General features: G+C 41.0%; 5 protein-coding genes across 7 annotated transcripts in view; 1 reads left to right on the top strand and 4 right to left on the bottom strand.

Annotated features, from left to right (window-relative positions):
- uggt2 (UDP-glucose glycoprotein glucosyltransferase 2) overlaps positions 1 to 2,388 on the top strand; it is a 37,265-nt gene extending 34,877 nt beyond the window's left edge. For 2 of the 3 annotated variants that reach the window (XM_070838002.1, XM_070838003.1), the window contains exon 40: positions 120 to 2,388. In XM_070838002.1, coding sequence (XP_070694103.1) covers positions 120 to 145 — 26 coding nt within the window. In that variant the 3' untranslated portion in view covers positions 146 to 2,388. The remainder of the gene's footprint in view (positions 1 to 119) is intronic. The other variant, XM_070838004.1, reaches the window with a different exon arrangement.
- A 294-nt stretch (positions 2,389 to 2,682) lies between these two features.
- On the bottom strand, positions 2,683 to 15,197 carry dnajc3a (DnaJ (Hsp40) homolog, subfamily C, member 3a). Its single transcript, XM_070837911.1, has 12 exons — positions 15,053 to 15,197; positions 14,423 to 14,533; positions 14,180 to 14,304; positions 13,486 to 13,560; positions 10,926 to 11,078; positions 10,602 to 10,783; positions 10,012 to 10,131; positions 9,598 to 9,703; positions 9,383 to 9,503; positions 4,526 to 4,658; positions 3,907 to 4,055; positions 2,683 to 3,250 (listed from the first exon to the last, which is right to left on the bottom strand). The coding sequence occupies exons 1-12, from the start codon at positions 15,132 to 15,134 to the stop codon at positions 3,096 to 3,098; spliced, it is 1,512 nt and encodes a 503-aa protein (XP_070694012.1). The 5' UTR covers positions 15,135 to 15,197; the 3' UTR covers positions 2,683 to 3,095.
- A 1,260-nt stretch (positions 15,198 to 16,457) lies between these two features.
- Positions 16,458 to 17,748, bottom strand: LOC139208148 (claudin-10-like). Its single transcript, XM_070837734.1, has 5 exons — positions 17,505 to 17,748; positions 17,243 to 17,404; positions 17,069 to 17,150; positions 16,827 to 16,934; positions 16,458 to 16,650 (listed from the first exon to the last, which is right to left on the bottom strand). The coding sequence occupies exons 1-5, from the start codon at positions 17,734 to 17,736 to the stop codon at positions 16,458 to 16,460; spliced, it is 777 nt and encodes a 258-aa protein (XP_070693835.1). The 5' UTR covers positions 17,737 to 17,748.
- Positions 17,749 to 18,616: 868 nt separating this feature from the next.
- LOC139208145 (claudin-10-like) lies at positions 18,617 to 19,905 on the bottom strand. Its single transcript, XM_070837731.1, has 5 exons — positions 19,674 to 19,905; positions 19,323 to 19,484; positions 19,156 to 19,243; positions 18,915 to 19,022; positions 18,617 to 18,828 (listed from the first exon to the last, which is right to left on the bottom strand). Exons 1-5 carry the CDS (start codon positions 19,903 to 19,905, stop codon positions 18,633 to 18,635), a joined length of 786 nt encoding a protein of 261 aa, XP_070693832.1. The 3' UTR covers positions 18,617 to 18,632.
- Positions 19,906 to 21,071: 1,166 nt separating this feature from the next.
- Positions 21,072 to 22,763, bottom strand: LOC139208147 (claudin-10-like). Its single transcript, XM_070837733.1, has 5 exons — positions 22,544 to 22,763; positions 21,725 to 21,886; positions 21,547 to 21,628; positions 21,357 to 21,461; positions 21,072 to 21,210 (listed from the first exon to the last, which is right to left on the bottom strand). The coding sequence occupies exons 1-5, from the start codon at positions 22,761 to 22,763 to the stop codon at positions 21,072 to 21,074; spliced, it is 708 nt and encodes a 235-aa protein (XP_070693834.1).
- Between the last annotated feature and the right edge of the window lie 197 nt (positions 22,764 to 22,960).

The raw sequence follows: 22,960 nt of genomic DNA on the forward strand, positions 1-22,960 counted from the left end.
TATGCTACTCTTGTACAATCACAATCAACCTTTTTCTTTTTTTATCCCCCTCAACACAACATTTTCATTATTTCTTTCCAACACCCTCCCTCCCTCCCTCCCTCCCCTCCTCTGCACAGCAGACAACCAGCGTGATGAACTTTAGTGTCTGCCAAGCACCGTGCTGAAGGGGAAGAAGGCAGCACCTTCTGCATGCAGGCCACCTGTGAAGCTTGAAGACAGTCAATTCTATCTAAACATAGCCATGGAGTGTTAAACCCCCAGCCAAAGAAAGACGGGATATTTGCAGAGATGACATATCAGCCTCTGCAGTCAATATGTCTTACACAATTAACACGCGATAAAAGTGTTAACTGCCAACTGTGAACTTGTGGTGCGCCCTCAGTACTACAGTCAGGTCTGGATTAGTATGCGGTTGTCGGATGATGAAGTGAGCACAGAAAGAATGAAGGGATGAGGTCAGTAAGAGAAGTTAGTGTGTTTGAGAATGAATATTTGTCATATATTGCACTGATAATGTATGCAAAGAATCAAATGGAGAAGGCACATCTCTAATCTAAAAAAGTTTAATGTTTTTTTTTTTTTAATGTAAAACAGTTTTAAAAAACGTAATTTGATGTTGTAAAATGTCGTTGACTGAAATGTCCAAGCCAAAGTCGTGACTGACACACCACCAATCCTGTATTTTAAATTTGACAACTTGGTGTTGTTACGATTATTAATTTTCCAAGGTAGTCTGACTCTTTCGGCAGAGAAGGGGATATTATTTCAGCCAGCTTTGCTTATAATGAGAGAGTGTGCCACGCACAGCTGTGTCCTCTCTTGCCGGTGCGAGCAGTCACTTTAAACATTCTCCTCCAAGTCTCCAGCTGCTTCTCCAAAACACGGTCAGCGTACCAGGGTGTGCCAGTCAGACACGTGTAGCCTTGTAAGTATGATTATGACGCACAGTCAGACACCTATTCTCAGGCAACACCCTCAGATCTTGTTTATCCAAGTTTTACTTTTAGTTTTAATATTTTGAAAAAAGCTGGGGGCAGATGAAGGCAGAGGAGACCCTTTGGGAGAATTTAAAAAAATTTCAAATTGTGGTGAATGGATTGCACCCTAATTCGTTTTATCCAACATGCCTGGATATTCAATTCAGGCATCACGTAATTGGCTTAAGACATCCACATATCTGATCTCATGCAGGCTACAGTATGATTTAATGTAATTCACACCAATAGTTATTATTTAGAATCCGAAGCAGCAATTGCGGAGTGCAGCTACGGTGCCAGCTACAACCCTCTATGCCACCATGCGTAAAAGCCAACTCGGCTGTGCGCAGAAGAGCTTTCTGGTCAATGGAACAAAAGCACAGGCTGCACACAGCTTTCTCTGTCTCCTCTGCACGTGAGTTAGCACCGTACTTTGGTTTACCTGTGTACGTGTGTTTTTATATAGCCCACAGTGCAACGGTGCTCCTGGGAACAGCTGTGTGGAGGAAAGGTCCTCAAGACACCCGGCAGTGTGACTTGGCATCACGTTATTGCTTTGATAATGACGTCAGACATCTGAGTTCATACACACATCATCATCTGATCTGATGCATTCTTATTCGTAGTTTTTTTTAATTATAATTCACGTTGGGGTGGAAGTATCACTGCGCTCAAGCCAATCAGCAGCCTTTACACCTCTTTGTTTGCCATAAACGTTTGTTGTACTATTTGTTTTTTTTTTGTAGCGTCATGGGAAGAATGCAGGGATAATATGAATGCAGCGGGGCAGGGTCTCGCCTTGTTGTAAAGTGAAATAAAAGATTCAGCCCCTCTCCCCACCCCAATAATGTACTTATTGTCCCGTAGAACAATTGGCGCAAACAGTCTTCATTTGGCTAAGCGCCGTCTAATCGTAGCATAGCAACCGCAACTAGGCACAACGGCCTTAGCAACAGTTGTCTGCAACTGCAGCTTTAAATGGTTTTATCTGTGACTTTGGCTCTGCAGACCAGGCAGGACTTTTATTATTGCCAAGTTATGGATCAAATAATCCTCATTTGCACATTCGATATCATGGTTTATGGTAGAATATAGCATTTTAACTTATTACAGTATGTTTACATTACATTTGATGTACACTGACCTTCCCTAGATTTTTAATTTTTTTTTTTAAGAGGAATTTTTCAATATTTGAATTCCACAATGGACCAGTTTTTGTCTCAGGAATAAAGTGGGTGTTGCTGCTCAGCTGAAGCCAACAGTAGTTTTTTTTTTTTTCTGTCTTTAAAGTCAATAAAAATGGGTGCAGGGAGTCTGCTCTCAGGGCACCCATCTTTCACTGTGCTGTGTCAAGTGGACATGTTTATATTACTGTCTGGTGAGGGAAAAAAAATAAATCTTTGCTACAAAACCGTCATTAGAAAAGCTGTTTGTGACTTCTGTCATCCCGTGTGGTCAGTGGATGTGTGATTCATGCACTGAAACATCTACATTGAAGGATTTTTCACACACTGTAATTTGTTCCTCATCATAAACCATCTCACATGACATGAGGAGGGAAGGCAGCTAAGATGGTAGCAATTAGGGCAAGTATAGATGTAATGATGGTGTACAATTTCTATAGCTGTGGCCTTAGTCCATGCATGTAGCAAAGTCACTCTCCAGCCGGTCCATACAGCAGTACTCTTGCTTCTCAGTTCAATTTAATGTACATAAATAGGTCTTTATTTACAGTTCAGAAAAACCATTCATATAAAAATAGTTCTGTACCTATGTACAAATTGAATCTTATGAATGGATGTGAATTGTAGAGCACACAATACATGGAAAGGATTCAAGTGTCAGAGTGAACCACTTGACAGATAAAAGCTGCTTCACACATGGCAGGCATTTGTTAGCATAGCAACAGACCTTCCCCGAACGGAATTCAGTGTCGTCTTATTTAACAACAAAGATGCATCTTTAATCAAGGTCACTGAATTAAAGTCACCATTTGCGCCACATTTTCTGTGAGACTAACAGGTATGTGCTGGCAACCCTTCTGCCAGTGATCTCCCTTTTAAATAGGGAGGAAAATTCACAAATCCGCTCCAGCTGTGCTGGATATGAGCCTCCTCAGTTGAAGTTGAATTTGAAGTTAAAGGGTCCAGAGCCGAAGGGATTGAAGCCCTGGAAGCCCTGGAAGCCTCCGTGGAAGTGTTGGTGGTGGTGACCCTGCTGGCTCTGCGGATCCATGGGGTCCTCCCCGTGGTCAAACTTAGTTCTCATCTCTAGAAAAAATAAATAAATAAAGAAAAGGATGGCATGTCAGTGCTAAGTTATAAAAGCTGTGGGAGTTTCTCAGGGGTTAACATACGTGATTTCTAGTGAAACCTGGCTCATAAGGTTTGACTTTACTTCACCTGGGTTCCTTTACAGACATTCTGAATGTTTTTGCTGAAGTTTGTGGTGAAAAACGAGGAGATAATGACATTTAGGAGCATTATTCTGTTCGCCTAATTTTTGTAGAATCACTGTTAGATTTGGACAATATTGCAAACACATGGAGGAACAAAGAAATATGCCAACAGCAATGCTGAAGTTCAACATGTTAATAGAGCCCTCAACAAATACTCTAGTTTTTACTGATTAATCGTGAACAAACTTAAATTAGTTTGTGGAGGACATGTGACACTAGCACAGGTATTGCTGTTGGAATCACCAATCTCGGAAAGAAAAACAGTGCACGCTATAACATGGTTCTGTAAGATGGTTTGGATGAAACCATGTTACTGAAATAAAAACTTTGCACAGTAAAATAATAACGCTTCTTGGACAAAATATCAAGTTAGTGAGCAGTTCACAGCAGCTCCTCAGTGGCCAGACACTTGCAGGAAAACTGGCAGTAACGACTTCCCACTGACTCTGCTGAACACACACTTTTTACCTGGGTCAGTGAGAACCTCTTTAGCCTGAGCGATGTCTATGAACTTCTTCTCAGCCTTCTTCTTTTCCTCTGGATCCTGGAAGTTGTCCGGATGCCACTGCTGTGCGAGTTTCCTGTAGGCTTTGATAATCTCCTTTTTCTGGGCGGTTCTGTGTCAATGGGGAGAGTCTCATCAGCACGTTTGTTACAAATTAAACCAGCTTCACTTCTTTTTAACATAGATGGACCTGATAATACTTGTCTAGGTGTCAGGGTTAACACATTGGCGGATGTAATAAACCATAACTAAGGGTGCTTTTATTGCCTAACAATGTATTCTGCCATTAAATGTCAATAGTGCTTTTCAATTCAAGCATGTTGAGAATAAAGGATGTGGTTTACAGAGCAGCGGTGCTGTTTTGTGGAGCAGTGGTTGTTTAACAAGCTAAAAGCAAAAACAAATTGCCTTCTGATGCAGCCTTGTAAAACAACACATTTCATTAATTTAGTTTCAAAAAACAAAAAGTAGTAGTAAACAAAAGTATTCTTCAATTCCCCCCAAGAGTCTACAAAATTCCCTGTCTAGAATACACAAAGATAAATCAAAAGAAACATCCAAAAGCCAGTGATCAGTTCCCACCTCTTCACTCCCAGGATCTTATAATAATCCCGCTTCTGAGACTGTTTGAGAAGTCGCTGAGCTCTATCCAGGCCTTCCTTTATCTGACGGTCATTCTCGCTGTGTTTTGCTGCAGTCTCATAGTCCTTAATAGCTGGAAAATGAAAAATGCAGCATTGAATCAGTATTGCTTACTCGTCCAAAAACAGCTAATGGGAAATGAAGTACAGTATTTAAAGAGCCCTTCAATGGAAAAAAAAAAGAGAAAGAAATCAGGCTTCAAGGCCTTGTTGTGCCGAGCATCCACCCTGCTGGAGTGTGCGCTGACGGCACTGAATCCCTCTGTGTCACAGCGTAATGCAATCAGTGAGATGGCACATCAAAACTTATATGGATCAGCTGACAATAACTGCATTAGTTTTCTATCTGTGCCTTAATTTCCTCAATTTAGCCAGTGTGACACCAACATGGCTGTGGGATAAAGTCTACAAAGTCTTGGTTTCTTGACTCTCACTGCTTGACATTTTCAGACATCATCATAAAAACAGTAAAACAATTAAGAAAACAAGCATTTGCTGTAGTTTGCCTTTGCTGGAGTTGGTTAATATACAAATGATTTCGGGTGCTGGCATTGTAATTTTATTTATTTATGAAAAAAAAGTCTATGCCTTGCTAGCACCTCTCTGCTAATTGGCACTAAACACAAAGTACAGCTGATGTGAATGTCATTAGTTTAGCCAAAGTTATTACAGTTCATCCTGAGGAACATGAATGTCTGGACCGACAAACACTACAGGGGTTGTACGGACTGACGATGATCTTGGCCAATCAGTAACAGTCTTTGCCAACATCAGAGTGACATTTGGCTCGTTTTTAATTGGTAAAAATGTCGTTAAATTAGTATTAAACCGAATTTGAACGAACATGAACACTGATATTTGCACCATCAATGCAGGTGCTCGTGCACACACATACGCTCCGACTGATCGGTGCCGTTAAATGAGCTTTGTGACAAACATTGTTAGGGGAGCGATACGTCAGGATGATGTTTCATCTTCAGCACAATATCTGATCTTATTACGCACTTCTCTCCTCCTGCCTCTTGGGTCTGCTGATGAGCCGCAAAAAGAGTGAGGCGGAGGCTACAAGACTTTCTCCTGCGTGGTACGGTAATCCTGGGCAAAATTCTGATTCGGTTGTGGGTCACTTCATGTGCAAAAGCAATTTTTCATTAAAAAAACAACAAAAATGACTGTTAATTTAATTGCATTTCAACAATATTGTTGCCAGAACCCCAAACCACTGGTATTGTTAACTTTACTATCGCGAACATTCCTACCTAGATATCATTATTTGATGTGTGTCCTTAGTAATTCCACCTCTGAAAATGCTTGATCTTGTCCTATTAAATAAACCTCTTTAATCACTAAGTAAGCCCCGTGGCCTTCAGATCTTGGTGCGGCGGCTCCGGGCTGTTGCTGTGTGCACGTTTGGGTGCTTTGAAGCTTGTTTACCCTGTGAGGTGTACTGAGGTGAATTTAACGCCCATGGGCTCTGACGGTTTAAAAGCCCACATGGGGTCTGGCCTTCCCACCTGCTGATGTGTTCACGCCATGTTAACGACAACAAGCCGGCATGCGGGGTGGCTGCTGGATCCTAGTGAGGGGCGTTATCACTCCGGCCCTGACCTGCATGGAGTCACGCCGATATTAAACGATAAATATTAAAATGCTTAATTGGACGTTTTTGTGTGTTTTCTTTTTAAACACTTTGTCCTTGTTTTGTCCTCTTGTCTAAAATAAGAGTTAAAGCCATATTTTTGGGTTCTGAACCACAAACAGGAACATTATGGATAAAGTTAAAGCATTTTGCAGACTGTGAACTTGACAGGGAGCTTTAATCGCCTTTATCTTTTTTTTTATAGCAGCGATTTTCTTTGTATGCGTGTGGACTTTTACATCTAACACGTCTACGAGCTGTTGGCCGAGATAAAACTAGAATAAAACATCTCTGCGTCACGCTGACCTCTAGCAGATATGAACAGAAACAGAAATACATTTCAACTCGTGCCTGTAAAGCGCCACATGTTAGCTTCTTACGATTCTAGAAATGAAAGTATTATGTATTTTCATCTCTCAAAATGAATCAACAGGAGATACGTTCTTGCTTTTTTTCCCCACCATCAGACGAGTGAGCCTCGGGGCTTTACTTTAAAAAGTGCAGCAGGCTAAGTGGCGTTTCTTACTGCACACTGAGGTTCTTTCCTCGCCTGTGCCAGTCTGACCACGTCTTGCACTTCTGAATAGGCCTGGTAGCACTATTCCTGTCTTCTGTGATATGTCTGTCATCGTTTGGAGAGGATCATATGCACGTGTCTCAGCTAAAAACAAACTTCATTTATTCATCTTTTGCTCGCCCCTTTTTACTTAATCATGAATTGAACACATTTAATTGCACAAGAATTTTTTTTTTTCCAGAAGTGTTATTGTAGTGTAAGATGTTTACCATTTAATCACATCGTCCCACGTTCAAATTCAGCCATGACCCCCCCCCCCCTCACCTACATCTCCATCTTCCATCATTGTTTATAATCTCTTCATAAGTCGCTATCAAAACCCAAGGCAAACAAACACTAAACAGAAGCTTTAAACAGGTTTTGTACATATTATGGCTCTTACAAGGGTGTCTCATCTACAGCAGCTAGCCTGGACTATATGACAGCCTTTCCTTTTGGCTGATTAATCGCCTGCACAGCCCTCTGAAAGTGTGAGGTGTGAGGTAAAAAAATGTTTTTCATTTGCAGTTTCTAATTGAAGGACGAACAAACTGTCAGTCACAAGCAGTCTAACTGCGGTCACAGCCGACAGATCCACTGTTGTCGTCTCGATTCAAGCTTCAGCTGGCAGCAGGCTGTTGAAAAATAACCACCGAAATGATCTCGGAGTTATTACTTGACAATTTTTTTAGATCTTGAAGTGCAAATCAATAGGAGTGTTGGAGCCTGACGGATCAAAGCGTCATGACAATTATGAGGACAGATAATGAAAATATTTCCAGGCCTGGTTTGGGGTCCTTCGCCACAGTGGCACTGCTTGTTTTCCTAAAAGCCACCACGTCTAGAATTTGTAAAAAAAAAATTCAACTTTGGGATCGTCGCAATTTTAAAACAAACTAAAATTCTCTTCTTCTCTGCACTTGTAATTTAGACAACTTTTTCCTTTGCATGATGCTTCTTCCAGTATTCTATAAAAAGATTGTTGGTATCAATTCATTAATTCAAAATTCATCATACTCCATCTCTTGACTTCCTCACAGGCAGTTGCTCCCACTCACACGCTACATTACCGATGTTTCAGGCTATACTTGTAATTTGTAACGGGCTGTACATTTGTTAACACTTTGTGAGTGTGTTCAAAACTGTAATACACTGAGTGGCTGCAGTGAAAATGATTCCACAGGAGCCAGGGTTTGGATATTACATGGGCAGTCTGAACACAAACACAGCGGTAGGTGGGATGGTTAACACTAAACGTCAAACTTAATTGACTGACAAACATAAAATGTAGGCAGATATTTTGACTAAAATATCCATTGGTTGTTTGCATTGTGGTAGCAGAACATCAGATGACAGGTAAAATGATGGCTGCTAGACAGGCTATTCTGGGGATTTCACCATCTGCTATCTCTGGACTTGACAACAGATAGGGGAGACCGTTGTTTCAATTTAATCCCCCCTCGGCCAGCAAAGGCTTTATGGAGATACTAAGTGCTGTGTGTGTGTGTGTGTGTGTGTGTTTTGGCACTGCCATCGAAGATTGGCTTTAGGCTTGATAAATAAGGAATTCTGCATAATTTCAGCCAGCAGTGCAGGGCAGCTCTCGTTTTGCAGGCTATACTTACCTCTAACGCACTGTGCTCCACACCTAATTCTAAATTATACTCTATGGGATAAGCTGCTGTAACAGATCACATTTGTCTAAGTCAGGCTTTAGTCTTAGTGGTTATATGCTTTAACCAAATTAGGTATGGAAACCCTTGCTGTATTTATCTGCATTTAATCTTTATTGTGCTTATTCAAATGTGAAGTCAAAACGGATTTGGTGATGAACTGAAAGACTGTGTTTATATGAGGCTGAATTTAATTAGATGAGAGCATCCTCCTGTCTGACTGCATGCTGCCTGACAGCATCTCATGTTTACATTAAAGAAAATATATCACACCGCAAATTAGAACATCATCAGATGCTAAGATGCTTAGATGATGAGCCACTGCTATTTAAACTTTAATGCGCTGCGTATTTTTTGTGGTGTTACAAGGGCCCCTTGTGTTAGACTTCTGCCATGACACCAATTAGCTGTGCCTCTCAAGTGTAGTGGAGTTAGGGCTATTTAAACACACTGTATATTTATTCATCAGGGCACTACCTGTTCTTTCCACTTCTCATTATGCATATACTGTATATTACTGCACAGCCTCATTACCACAGTATTATTCTCTGTTTTATTTTGTGTATATTTATTTCTGTTTTTTAACTTCTGCACTATTTTTAGTCCCTGATTCCTCTTTTAGCTTTAACTTCAGTGCTTCTGTTTTCATACATATCATCTCAGCATTATTGGAGGGAGTCAGATTTGTAAGATTTTCATTGGCAGTGGCTGTAATCGTTTGCACAAGTGACAAATAAACAGCTTAAATCCACTGACTAATGTGCCGACACCTGTGCCGTACTTCAGTTGAAAGAAGACATGACTGATTAAATGTTCAGTGAAGAATGGTAAAGTCAACAGCATTTAGGGACTCTGGAGTGTGCACATTTAATGGACTGACTCCATTAAAGTGAAAAATAAACTAGACGCAGCTACACCAGACAGGCTTACCTTCCTCGTACTGTTCCTCCTGGACATAGGCCTCAGCTCTGTCCTTCAGCACATTCACGTTCTCCGGTGCCGACTGGAGGACTTCGCTACACACCGAGATGGCTCTGCTAGCCTGCTGGCCCTGGTCGTGACGCAGAGAAAGCACGTTGGTCAGATTTATGCTGGATGTACAGTTATGTGACGTCAAAGAGCGGCGGCAGTAAGGGGGTCTTTACCTGTGCCAGTGCGTGGCAGATGCGCTCCTTGGCGAGGAGGGAGAAATGATGCACGTGGGGCTCAGTCTTCATCACTGCCTCGTATTTGCTCACTGCCTCTTCGTACCTAAAAAAGCAGGACAAAGGTAGGTGTTTGAACGACGCTTTCGATACAGCAGGAATGCAACACGGATCACGGCACCCACAAACATCGTGCCATTCTGATGTTTGCTTTGTTTAGTCTTGTGAATAAGGACATCTCGTGTGTGTCAAATTTGATATGACAGCCATTCACAATGAGATGGAATTTGCATGGCTGTTTGTTGAAGCGCTTGTGGGCAAGGAAGCAGTCATCCTGCAGCTGACGCAATCCCTGGTACTCTGAGGGAAAATCATTTTACATATACAGGGATACACACACACACACACACACACCTCTGCTCTTGGAGGAGTTCCTCTGCAGAGTGGATCTGTTTGTTGAGCTTCTTGACTTGCTTGTAATGGCTATAACACTGCTTGTGATCAGGATCAAGCTTCAGGCACTCGCGCACCTCACTGCAGGTCACACGAGAGGAGGAGGAGGAGGAGGAGGAGGAGGGAGGTAAGAACAGGGTGATTTTCCTACATAACCAGGACTACTGCATCGTATCATAAAATATATTTTTTTCTGTCCACGTCTTTATCACATAAACCCAAATGCAGTAAATATGTATTCATAAATAAGACTTTAATAAGACAGATGATTGACAGATGACAATATACAAAAATATTTCAGATGTAAATGTTGATATCAAAAAGATGAATAAACCTGATTGACAAAAGCGGTTACACTGTTTACAAAAATTCTGAAGCTTTCCTAGTAAATCAAGTGGTCTATTGGAGATGTAATTGTGCTATATTTGATCGTGGGAGAAACTGCTTAGTTGTGTCATAGTATGCATCATAGTAAATCCTGGTACTTGTCACAATGTCTGAAACAGTTAAGGGGGCTTCCTCAAAGAAAGCGGCCTGCATGTGCGTCTTACTTGAGGGACATCTCATGGTCTCCAAGATTATAGTAGATGGTGCTGAGTTTGTAGAAAGCCTGTGTATTGTCGCTCTTCAACTTGGATGCGGCTTTCAGGTCACTGATGGCCTTCCCCATCTCCCCCATTTGAATAAAGCACTCGGCTCGCATCTCACGAGACGCCACATCCCAAACGCAAGTCTGTAACAGGTAGACGATAACTCTTACGAACCGCAGTGGTAGTTACTAAACAAGGGCTTTGGTACACTCTGCCGAGATTTTAACATGGACAACATTATGCTTGCAGGAAAACTAGGCGATGCTGGCATGATGGGCATCTTACCTCAATGATGGTGTCAAGCTGGGCGGCAGCTGTCACATAATCCTGGCTGTTGAAGCTGCTGCGCGCCTCAGCCACCAGCCGCTGAGTTTCATCTGACTTTACCAGCTGACTCTGGGCTTCCCTCTCCTCTTTGTCGCTGGGGTTGGACTTCAGCTGGAACATTGCAAGGCAAGGCATTACATCCCACACTGAACGCTGTGATGAAAGCAGTCTAACTGGAAAAAAGCCAGAGTGGCAAAAAAAACAAAACAGACTGAAGCCAAGGACAGACTGTGGAAGATGAGGTGTGGCTGGTAGAGCAGAAAATCAGTGTGCTTACTAAAATTTGATTGAGTCCTTCACCAACGTATTCCAGTATGAGCTCTTATATTACAGAAGAGGTTGTTGTGCCAATGCTGGCCTCTTGAAAGCATTGCCTATCACAGCAGTAGCAGTCCTTACCATTTCCTAAGCCCATTACATTATAATCATTCTCATCATAGAGGTCATCATATTCACAAGAGCAATCTCGGCTTACGACACATCCTTTACCAACAGTCCTGGGTGCACTTTAAGTGGTTCTTGCAAGCTCAGCTTTGGAAAGCTTTGTAATGCATAAATGTGATGCATTATGCTGGGCCAATGTTGTGGACTGCTGAGGCAGCAGGAAAGCATCCACCTCTGGCCAGATCCCTTGACATTATACCAGCAAAATGATCTCCATGTTAAACTGCACAAGCTCCTGTGCCCATTGGCCTCTGCTGGGAATGTGGCTCCTCGCCCTCTTCACGGGTGGAATCGCATCAGGGGTGGAAAAGGTGGCAAAGATGTGAACATACAGTTTGTAGTTTGTACCACTGCCTTCACGGAGAAGAAACGACTAAAAGGAGATTCTCTACTTCCCCCTTTTCCCCACTGTCAGTAGCTGCTGTGTCTTTCCTACTTCTGTGTTTGACACAACTTTTCTTCAGAAGGCATAGTTCTCATTTCATCCTCCCTAATGGCGCTTTTCCATTACACAGTTTTAGCTCTACTCGACTCAACTTGGTTTGGGTCGTTTCCATTATAATTGCGTACCACCTCAAAGTGGGTGGTACGCAATTATAAACTACGGTGGCGTAATTTGTATGTGACACAAACACAACACAACTAAGGACATCGAGTGTTTGGTTTGCATGTAGTCGTTTATCTCGTTCACAGAAATAATGTTTCCAGGGTTTTAAAAACAGCGGGTTTGATTCTTGTGAACAAGTCGCTCTCATGACTCATCCAGTGCCATCACTCCCTGCCCAATCAGTGACCTGCAGTATGTTGACGTCACATTTTCTCAACTCCCGGTCGAGTAGGTACTAAAAAAGTACCTGGTACCAGGTACTATCACCTAGTGGAAAACCCTACAGGCCGAGTCAAGTCGAGCACAGTAGGTGGTAGTGAAAAAGCGCCATAAGTGTGTCCTCGCAAACCCACCCCCCACTTTCACTCATCAGATCTATACTAATCAAACAAATGCCCTATTTTTGTGTAAGTTTGCACCCCTGTCTCTTGAAGTAGGATGCATACATGATTACATTTATAGCACTTCCTAGAGTTTCCTAGAGACATTCCCAGACAGTTACTGCTTCACTTATATTTATGCACTGTCATAACAGCCCTAATCCCAAACTTTAAACCTGATATTTTACATTACAGCCTTCCAAAGAGATATGCAGGAGGAACCACTGAGGTTCAACCTAAAAGTAATAAGGCTTATCAAAAGTTTTATGTGCCTTACGTACCAGGAAACGTAAAAGAAATGTAAAGGCGAGGAGCTAAAGATTAAAACAGGCCTTTGAGGCTGCAGGTCTTTCACAAGTCCTTGGCACAATGTGACACTGTCTGACATTTACATCCAATCCCTATTATAAAAGGCAGAATTTAATTTTTCCCTACATGATTACCTCACCTGAGAATACAGGAGCTTTTAATGGAATCTAAGAATTAGCAGTAGATATAACGAGGGCATTTATGTCCTCTGGGAGTTTTGTGAAACTTCACCATAAAGCTGTAATTCTAATGGAAAAAGCATTAGCGAGCTCCAGTCTTAATCCTAAAAATGATCTCTGAAGGCCCAAATGAGAGATCGCTGCCAATTTAATTATCATCTACATCATGTAAGATGTCTTATGGATAAATGGTTTCCTTGTTCTCCAATGTTCTTATGTGGCCTGTGTGCATCTGCTTTTAACTACTTACTACTAATTACAAAGAGTTATTTGTTAAGATTTGTCCATTTACGCCATTAATATAAAAAGCTCTCAAGCTGTCACTCTCAGTGATAGTGAAATATATAAAGTGTGCACACTGCATAGAAAAGCATTAGTAGCTTTAACACCAATTAAGCTGTTAATGTGTTCAACTAATGATCTCATTTTAAATCATATTAAAAACATAAAGCTTAGTTTCCATGCTTGCGTTTAGTAGTTTCTCTACAACTCTAGGCTACAGATCAACACTGACACCTCCTGGTGAACTCTGTTCATCTAACAAAATGGTGGCTTCTGATGCTGTGGTGTGGAATAAAGCAGGAGATCACTGTACTTACCACCCTCTTAAAGTCACCCTCTGCTTCGTCTAGTCTCCCCTGCTTCAGAAGGAGATTTCCTCTCTGGAGCCGTGCCTGTTATGAAGGGGGGGGGGGGGGGGGGGGGCAAACGTTCATTTGAATAAGATTGCAAACATAGACTTATCAACACAGCTGACATAACTAACAGGTTTCCCAGCCCTGCTGTGCCTGGAGCTGATTTAAACTATAAAACTTGCAAAATACAGCAGTCAGGCGCTATTTTACACCTTGCCAAACTGGTGCAATGCAACAGCCCTACTATAAACTCTACCTTAATGAAGGTTATAATGTTCAGTTTTAGTTGAAACCATTTCAACTAGAGAGTAGATGCAACTTTATAGTCATTTTTGAGGGATGTTTTGTTCACTCCATTTATATCAACACGTGTAAGCTAAATAAAAGAACCTTCATGAAGGTAGGATTTATTGCAGGGCTGTTGTATTAGACTGTATTAGTTTTAGCTAGATGTACCTAACAAGATGTAACTGAGTTTATATTAAACAAACTTAAACAGCATCTTTTTTTTTCCCAGTTATTTGCATAGATTGTTTCTCACACACACACACACCTCTGTCAGACCTACGGCGCCAGTCTGCTGTAAGACATAAAACTGTGCCCCAGCTGCGTACAAATGAATCATTTCAGACCAACAGATGTCACAACAGAAACTCACAGATGTGAAGTCTGGTTTAAGTTCAATGACTCTGCTCAAATCCGGCAGTGCAGACTTTGATTTCCCCATGGCCAGGAACACTGTTGCTCTCCTGTAGTAGGCCATGTAGTTTTTGGGATCACCGTCTGACAGAAGGACAAAACATCAACAATATTACTTTGTCTTAAATTACATTTCCTAGTGCAAAAACCAAGGAAAACATGTTTTAAAAACTTTTGCATGTTCCTTTTTTCTGTTCCTTACCCACAGCAGCATGGAAATGAGAGAGGGCATCGGCTAGCTGGCCAGCAGCGAGCAGTTTCTTCCCCATCTCCATATGATTGTCCACACTCCCATCCCTGCCACATGTCACTCCTGAACAACATGCACAACACTGTTAGAGCTGCACCACAATACTCAGCACATCACCACACACAACGCTTTTTTTTTTTTTTCTCTCCTGCTGTCACTTTAATGACGGACTCATGACAGACGGCAGCATGTACCTCTGTTTGGGAGAGAGGACTTTGACATGTAAGCTAAGCGTGCAGCTGTCATACGTGTGCTGCAAGTTAACGCTGCGTTATTTTAAACGAAAGGCACTGACATGAACTGATGTTACCAATGGAGCAGCTCACTTTTACTTATATTCGGCTACTTACGGCTACTCACACGAGTAGCTAAACGCATTTTGCCTCGACAAAATTGATTAAAGCTAGCTAGCTTACCGTTAGCCAGCAGTCAGGGTTATCTACTTTCCTTGCTAACATTACTATTGACACATAGCGTTAACTCTGACTAAAGGCAGGCTCTCTGAAGCAAGTTTAATTAATGGAAAGTTAAGCAGCTGCCGGCTATTGTTAGTTCACTAAAAGTAACGTGGAAGTCTCTTACCTTCATATCTCATATCAATCAAAACAAGAACATATGGGATGTAAGTCAGTATTTTGTGAGCTACATGGTCGATGGAAACCATGGTGAGATCTGCATCAGACACGTCCCGTCCCGGTCTGTCCCACAAACGTCAGCCGATGTTATTCTAAGTAATGTTCCTCTCTCCTGGTTCCCTGCAGTCCCACGCGCTGGCCGCTGCTCAGCGCTGCCTCTGGTTCTCCAGCTACAGCGGAGCAGAGGAGTCAACCGACCGGTCGTGGGGGGCTGTGATTGGGTGGGTTGTTTGCAAAGCCCCGCCCACTCCCGATGGTTCAACGGAGAGGAGCCACGGCAGCAAAAACCGGTCATATGGTCATCACTGAGTGTGTGTGTGTGTGTGTGTGTGTGTGTGTGTGTGTGAGTGAGTGAGTGAGTCTGAGATGTGTGTGAAAGTGAGAGTGTGTGAGTTGTAGTGTGAAGGTGTGAATGTGTGTGTAGATGTGTGTGTGAGTGTGTGAGTGAAAAATAGTTTTCTCTGCAATCTAGTGAAGTAGTGGTACAAAATAACAAAAAATGCATTTAGTTACTTTCAACCTCTGTCATTTGATAAGCAATATTTTAATCCAGATGATATCATGATGCAATGTGATACAATTAATTTGAAAATGTGTTTTTGTAATTTTGTTTTATTGCGAATTTTCAAAAAAAAAAAGAAAAGAAAAAGGTGATAAAAACAGTGATAAATCAAAATATGCAACATGCAGCAGTCTTTAAGCATAATAATCTAGAGATACACTTAAATATTCAAAATGTTCAGTCATCATAAAGTCCTGGCATAGTTCTGTGTTCATACAGTTTTCTTCTACTTTTCTCTATACAGTTAGATCATTTTAGCCTCAGGTCAGTGCAAGACAGCATGACCTATCAAAAATATGTTCAGACAAAAAAGTAGCATTCAAAAATTGTTTAAAGGCTACAGAAAGAAAATGCCTAAATAATTAATAAAGATATGTTTTGTCACCATCCATGATATGATGTCTTAAAGTGTTTAATTGTAAGTGACACATCTGGTTGAACATTTGGCAAAACCTAAAGAATCCACTTACATACACGGGAGACAGCAGGCACATCACAGAGGATGTTTTGAAATGTCACAACAGTAGATTACATATATAAATAATAAAATGAATGATGGCCAAATTCCATGTCGCTGCTTCAGATTCAGCATCCTGGTATTGTGCTGCTGTTTCAAGGTCTCTGGCGTGGCTGACTGAGACATTTGAACAGAACACACCATTGTAAATGTGCTTTCTAAAAACCACTATAAAAACTGAAGCACAGACTTGGAATATGGAATATAAAATAACTGAAAATCCAATCATGAAGGACGGAAACACAGAACATTTTCCACCTTTGGAAAAAGAGGTCACACGTATGCATTTGAAGCTGACGTCCGGGTAGTAGAGGTGATCCCAGAGATGCTGCTTGCCCTGCTGCCACTGGTGGTCCTTGATTTTCTGCTCTCGTTATCCGCTGTGCGCACTGAAGACGCAAAGCTCTTTTGTGTGGGAACAACAGTGTTGGCTTCAGGGAACTGATAGACTGGGAATCTTTTTGAGCTGTGTGGTTTAGATTCAAGAAATGGATGGTTATTTTATTATGTAGGTGATGCAATAATACTAATACTAATAACAACAATAATTATAATTACAACAACAATAATAATGATGATGATGATGATAATGATAATAAAGAGAGAACAAAAAAAATACATTATCCACAGGATACAGTTTACCTTGAGTGGAACCCTTCCCTCCCTGCAAAGATACTGTAAATAAGGCCTCCAACAACAAGTAAGGTGGAGCCTCCCCAGCCGATAAAGACACCAACGCCTATTTCAAACCTGGCAATAAATACAAGAATAATATATAAATGTACAAGTTCTTCCTTCATAGAATCGAAATAGAAATGCAGATGCGTGAGATGAGGTGAGTTTGCTCTGTAGTTTGTCCACGTCATTGAAAAGATTGCACGTACTTCTGAGCTTTGAAGGTGTCGTCTTGAAATTCTGCTCTAATTTTGTTTCCATAATAAGAGAAAGCAACCATAGAACACATCCCTGAAACAACAGGCACATATTCATTTTAAGATATATCATACAGTGCTTTGCTACGTGACTTCTTTCAAATAACTCTCAGTGTAACGTCTTACCTCCGATAAGGTAGTTCATTCCCCCAGCAAAGGTAACTCTTGCATTAGCGATCTCACTCCCCCCAATCTTGGTGCACTTCATTCCCACCAGGACCAGAACTGATCCAAAGAAAGCCAGGATGATAGAGATGATGATGAGAGCGCGGCACATGTGAATGTCCCCTGTCCAGGAACAAGCATGCATTACAGGATGCAGTTAAAAAGACAGAAAATCTTGTTTTTAATCATCGTCATGCCTCTGGTTGAATGAGATTTTACTCACAGTGCAGTGCAAGCATTGATGGAATTCCCTTGCAGTCAGATACTCCGGTCGAATCAGATATACAATCCTTCCACAGGTTGGAGAAGTAGTTTGAAGTGGTCAAGACTATGCTGTCTACCTCAGACCAAGTCCATATCTCTGTGGGCATGGTGGAACAGACCAGGATCCATCCAGACACACAGATCACAAAGCAGCCGATCTCCATGTACATCACCACAGTCCTGTAACTCATATTTGCCTTGAGGTTGAGCCTCTAGACAGAGAAAAAAGCCAATCCAAGCAACGACAACAATTACTTCCACACAAAATTGTGAGACACCTGTGTGTCCAGCGCTGTCTGCCCTAAAGTCCGTCCTCAGGTGCTGCATGCAGACAAAAAAAACACACACTTACTATAAACACGCACAAGGGGCTGAAGTATTTTGTGTACATCATCACATGTTTTGACTTGAACAGTGATTCTGCTGTTTTTGTGAAGGTCACCTTGATGATGTGTTTGTTGTTGGTTTGAACCTACCAGCATGGGTTCAGTTCAGTGTACCATTTAGCTTTTACTTATGATGGTGTGTTTAGGTGTAAAAATGTGGACAAGGCAATGGCACACACATGAAACTGGTAAAAAGCTCATCATAACCTTGAATGGTTATTTATTTATGACGCATTGATGGTGTTGTATACTTGTATATGAGTAAAGAGTTAAAACTGAGGATATACTGGCTTAAATGACAAGAATTGTTATGAGTAACAATAATGATATATACAAATATATTATACTAAAGAAATATTTGGACAGACACAATACTCATCAGAGGTACAAAGTTATTTTTATTATAAATCAATTTATATATATTCCAATACATTCTTAATTGCAATATGTGCTTTGTTAAGATCACAACAAATAATGAGTTAACACATGCTTGGGTATTATATGTCATATGAGTGTGGCCCGTGTTACCAAAACAAAACATGACATTTTGAGTCAGAAAAAACAAAATTACAATTGTACACATGATGCACTGAAAAGAAAGCTGATGTTTTTTCATCCTATCTACGCTACGAAATAAGCTGATTGTTAGTTAATCAGATTTGAGGCTGATATGTCTCGTTGAGTTCGTAAGCGTTGAAAAACTACACAAATGCATCTCTTTCTGAGATTTTCGTCGGTGTGGTCTGGGAGAGCTTTGAGATGTTGGAGCTGCTGGTTCGTCCCGAGCCTAAATAAGATCCATACCGCCCGGTGGGTCTGTAGTATCCGGTGTACAGAGTTCTTCCTCTGGAGCGAGGGATCATGTACGTGCCTCCTCCATAGGCATATACCGCGTTGCTGTAAGACCGAAGCATTGTCAAAGTTAATGTGGAATCTAGTCAGCAGTCACAGGACAGAGGCTGGAGATTGATTAATTTGAATACCTCTCTGGGACGATTACTCTGCAGACTGTCACAGCGTAAAGCACAGCCCCTAAAAAGATAAAAAAAGTGCCCACCAGCCCTAGGAATATGGGAGGTCCTAGGTCATACCTGAAATTGCAAATAAAATTGAAATAAAGCCATGATAGATTGCACAGTAAATTAGTTTTTCCTGTACAATTAAAGGCAAACATTTCTACAATCTAAATGATATGATGATATAATTCAATGTGACAAAATGTACCGTAAGACTCCTGGCCCTAAAGAGGCAGCAAAGGTTGTTCTGGCAATCCTGTTGATGTATAAGCAGTAGGCAGCAATATCTGACACACCTGTGTGAGGATAAGAAATAATGAGGGCAAAACATTTCTGTCATTTACAGAGACAAACGTGCGTATGTTCTGTGCTCACCTCCAGCAAAATGAAACACTGCTCCGGCAAAAAGCAGCTTGTCCTTGGTTTTATCGGCTCCACCAATGTAAGTGCACTCCATCCCAACAAAGCAAAATACTACACCAAAGAATCCAAGAGTTAATCCGCACATTAGCAATCCTCGTACTCCCTGGACGAAAGCTGTGAGAAACGGAAAGAGAGAGTGTTTAACAGAAAAGGTTACATTACCTTGACAGCATTTTCCCTCAGATAGTTCTAATGTAATACTCTTTGAGTGATATCCAAAGCTCCTCGTATGCACTGCACATCTTTCAGAGATAGTGTTAGAAACATTATCGTTAAAGAATACACACCATGTGGAGCACTTACGGGTGACAGACCAGAGCACAGGGAAGTCTCTACAATTGGTGACGGCTGTGGAATCTGTGAAACAATCCTTCCACAGGTTGGACCAGTACCAGGCCACTTTGATAATAAAGGAGCCTCCTTGCCCTCCTAGTTGGGTGATCCTCCAAAAGTCCATGGCCATGGTGCACAGCACAAACAGCCACCCCAGCGATGAAATCAAGAAGCCAAATATCTGGATCAGACGTTTCCTCATTTCTGAAATCCCTAAATGATTCCAGGTAGTGTCCACTTAGTTGGGTAGAAGCACCAAACAGACTAAACATGTACACATTGGTAAGCAGGATGAAGAGTCGTTTCTAGTCTCAGGACAGGATGACAGTGTGTCAGTGCCGTGTGCCATCAATGTTGATGAGGGCTCTGCACAATTTTGTGAGATGTTTACTGTAAACCTTCAGGAGTGTGCCACCCAATTGAGATAACTCACACCTCCTGTGGCTATCTTTTCAGATTCACATCTGTTTTGCATCCAGTCCTACCATTATGACTACCTTACATTTTTCTGAATATTTTTGTCTACCACACTAACATATTAGGATAAAGTACCAAGAAAGTGAGAAGGCTGACTCTTGTATTACCAGCCCTCAACACAAAGTGCAAAACCGGTCCCCTTTTCAGACCTGCTGTGTTCACTGAGGAGCAAATTTATATATATCTATATATATATATATATATATATATAATACATAATATATAATATATAATTGATTGACTTATTTCAAGTTTGCTCATTACAAAATCATAGTTTATCATCATGCCATGGAAAAAAGAGAATCTGGGTTTAATTTGGTATAATTTTAAACATTGTCATTACAGTTTAACAAGGTTGTGCAGGCTATTTACAGCTAGAGATACAACCAACGAATGAAATGTCCCACAATATATTACACACTTGATTGCCACATAGATCCTATGAAAAATAACACAAAATGATGCAGAAAGTAAATTAGAGAAAGGCCCATTTTGGATGATTTTTTTGATTTTGCTGTTTAATTGTAATACATACATAATCCCCACAGTCAATTTACACTATTATGTAGAACTGCCACACAGTTCTACATAATTTGTAGAACTTTGTAGAAGTTTGTCTGCTGTATAGAAAATATAAATCCCCCAAGAGTGAGTAAACAATATCATACAAGATTAAATTTGTACCTTTGAAGAAACATGTAAATATTTTTAACTTAATTCCTGGTGAGAAATAGGTCAATGTCAGCAAATTCAGCTGCTGTTAGACAGAATCCACCAGGCTTCATACAGTCTGCTTTATCTTTTAGACTTAGTATGCAGTATTTATTTTAAGACTCAGCGTGTCTTTGACTAAAAGTGTTTTATATTCGTGTCCCTCGCACGTATGCATTCTTATAAGTGCTGTATCCTAGAGGAGTTGCTGTAGTCTGGCAGTGGCTTCTGGTTTACAGACTTTGCCTGCCCTCTCGGGTAGGAGGAGATATGAGAATGTGAGGCAGCACCTTTGTAGATATAGTTTTCCTGTCTGTGGCTGTGAAGAGACAGAGATTCACACAGATTCATCTTTACAAATCAAACACCTACAGTGTGTGACTCCACAAAATTCATTCAAACAGCAGGTTGTCCTATTTGCAACATTTATGTTCAATGTAATATGATTGGTTCACTTATGCAAACCTTTTGGTAAAAGAATCTGCAATGGAGAAGCAGAACAGGCTGCCTCCGACAATGCAGAGGAAGGAACCACCCCAGCCGATAAAGAGACCAACTCCCAGGTCATTCCTACACACGAGGATAATGGTAATTTTTCTCAGTTGGTTGAGTCACATTAAAACACTCTAGTTTCATACAGTCCCATGCTTCTTACTTAATTTCCACAAACGTTGGATCAAAAAACTCTGATGTTATTTGGTGTGCATAGAGGGAGCAAGCTGACAGTGAGCACAGCCCTGTGAAGTACAAGACAGAGGAAATCTAAATAGATCAAATTATACACTCTATACTATATACTATACTATACACGATATACTATACACTATACTTACCACTAACAATGAAATTTCCACCAGCAAAACAGACAATCCTGGCTTTGTTTTTGTCACTTCCTCCAATTTTGGTGCATTTCATTCCAACAAGGGCAAATGTGGAACCAAAAAACCCCAGACAGACGGCTGCAATCATCAGTCCCCTGCATGCTTGGATGTAGCCTGTAAACACAACATAGAGCCAACTCATGTGCAAAGTGGTTTTGCATTCCTTGTACTCTCTGCACACTGCCAAGTCAATGAGTTATTGACCTTGTGACCAATTTGCACATAAAGCAAGATACAATTTGTCACCCTAATTGATTTCAGGCACTTTGTGGTACTCTGTTGACTGTCTTGGTATGAACCTTCCCATCCAGATGTGATTTTGGGGCAAATATTACGTTGGAAATTAACCCCTGAAATTAGTGATCCATGGGAGAAACCGCCTGAGGTTCCCAGTAAATCTCCTTTATCGCTTTCAAGCTCAGAGAACTACGGGCTAAACATTGACATATTTTGATGCACATGAGTTGTTCCTTGCAGACTTTCACAAGCATTTAGAATATATATGAATCCTGAGCAGCTATGAACTTGAACTTTTGAATTTTTCTAGCAAAATTCAGAGAGAGAACAAGTTGAGATTCAACACTTCTAGACTGCTTAAAAACTGAGGAAGAATCTGCACTAATGTAAACCTCTTTCAGGGATTAAGATGTGCTCTCTTAACATAAATCAAATAAATGGGACACGGCTGACCAAAATCATTAAAAATGTCTCGAAAGAGGCACTGTCAATGGCAGAAAAACAAGCATCCAATAAGAAATGACAAAATCTGACCATCCAGTGCCAGCATCGAGGGAAAGCCTTTGCAGTCGGAGACTCCAGTAAAATCAGAGATACACATCTTCCACAGATTGGATGAGTACGTTGCTGTAGCAAGGACAATTCCATCAAGTGAAGCCACCTTCCAGTACTCCGTTGGCAATGTGGAACACACCAGCACCCACCCCGAAGTGGTTAAAATAAATGCAAAGATCTCCAAAAACATGGTGTACATACTGCAGAGAGGATTCATCTACACTACTGTGCGACAGCCAATTAAGGTGATAAGATCTAAAATTGATTAATGGTTTCCTGGCTAGTTAGGCAAAATGAAATGCTGGAAAAAAATCAATGACACAGTCGCTGCGCTACCTTAAATGACACCATTGAAAAGATACTGTAAATAAGGCCACTGGTCATGACTAAGGTGGA

The sequence above is a fragment of the Pempheris klunzingeri genome, chromosome 10 (genome assembly GCF_042242105.1).
Source record: "Pempheris klunzingeri isolate RE-2024b chromosome 10, fPemKlu1.hap1, whole genome shotgun sequence".
NCBI lineage: Eukaryota > Metazoa > Chordata > Actinopteri > Acropomatiformes > Pempheridae > Pempheris > Pempheris klunzingeri.

Coding starts and splice junctions, on each gene's coding strand:
- dnajc3a (XM_070837911.1), bottom strand. CDS start 15,134: ATGGTTTCCATCGACCATGTAGCTCACAAAATACTGACTTACATCCCA. Junction 13,561..14,179: donor TTAAACCAGACTTCACATCT/GTGAGTTTCTGT, acceptor CCTTCATAACAG/GCACGGCTCCAGAGAGGAAA. Junction 9,504..9,597: donor TCTGCCACGCACTGGCACAG/GTAAAGACCCCC, acceptor CGTCACGACCAG/GGCCAGCAGGCTAGCAGAGC.
- LOC139208148 (XM_070837734.1), bottom strand. CDS start 17,736: ATGAGTTACAGGACTGTGGTGATGTACATGGAGATCGGCTGCTTTGTG. Junction 17,405..17,504: donor ATCAATGCTTGCACTGCACT/GTGAGTAAAATC, acceptor GTTCCTGGACAG/GGGACATTCACATGTGCCGC. Junction 17,151..17,242: donor AATGAACTACCTTATCGGAG/GTAAGACGTTAC, acceptor CTGTTGTTTCAG/GGATGTGTTCTATGGTTGCT.
- LOC139208145 (XM_070837731.1), bottom strand. CDS start 19,905: ATGAGGAAACGTCTGATCCAGATATTTGGCTTCTTGATTTCATCGCTG. Junction 19,023..19,155: donor TTAGGGCCAGGAGTCTTACG/GTACATTTTGTC, acceptor TTGCAATTTCAG/GTATGACCTAGGACCTCCCA. Junction 18,829..18,914: donor AGAGTAATCGTCCCAGAGAG/GTATTCAAATTA, acceptor TCGGTCTTACAG/CAACGCGGTATATGCCTATG.
- LOC139208147 (XM_070837733.1), bottom strand. CDS start 22,763: ATGTACACCATGTTTTTGGAGATCTTTGCATTTATTTTAACCACTTCG. Junction 21,887..22,543: donor CTCGATGCTGGCACTGGATG/GTCAGATTTTGT, acceptor TTGTGTTTACAG/GCTACATCCAAGCATGCAGG. Junction 21,211..21,356: donor GCAGATTCTTTTACCAAAAG/GTTTGCATAAGT, acceptor GTCTCTTCACAG/CCACAGACAGGAAAACTATA.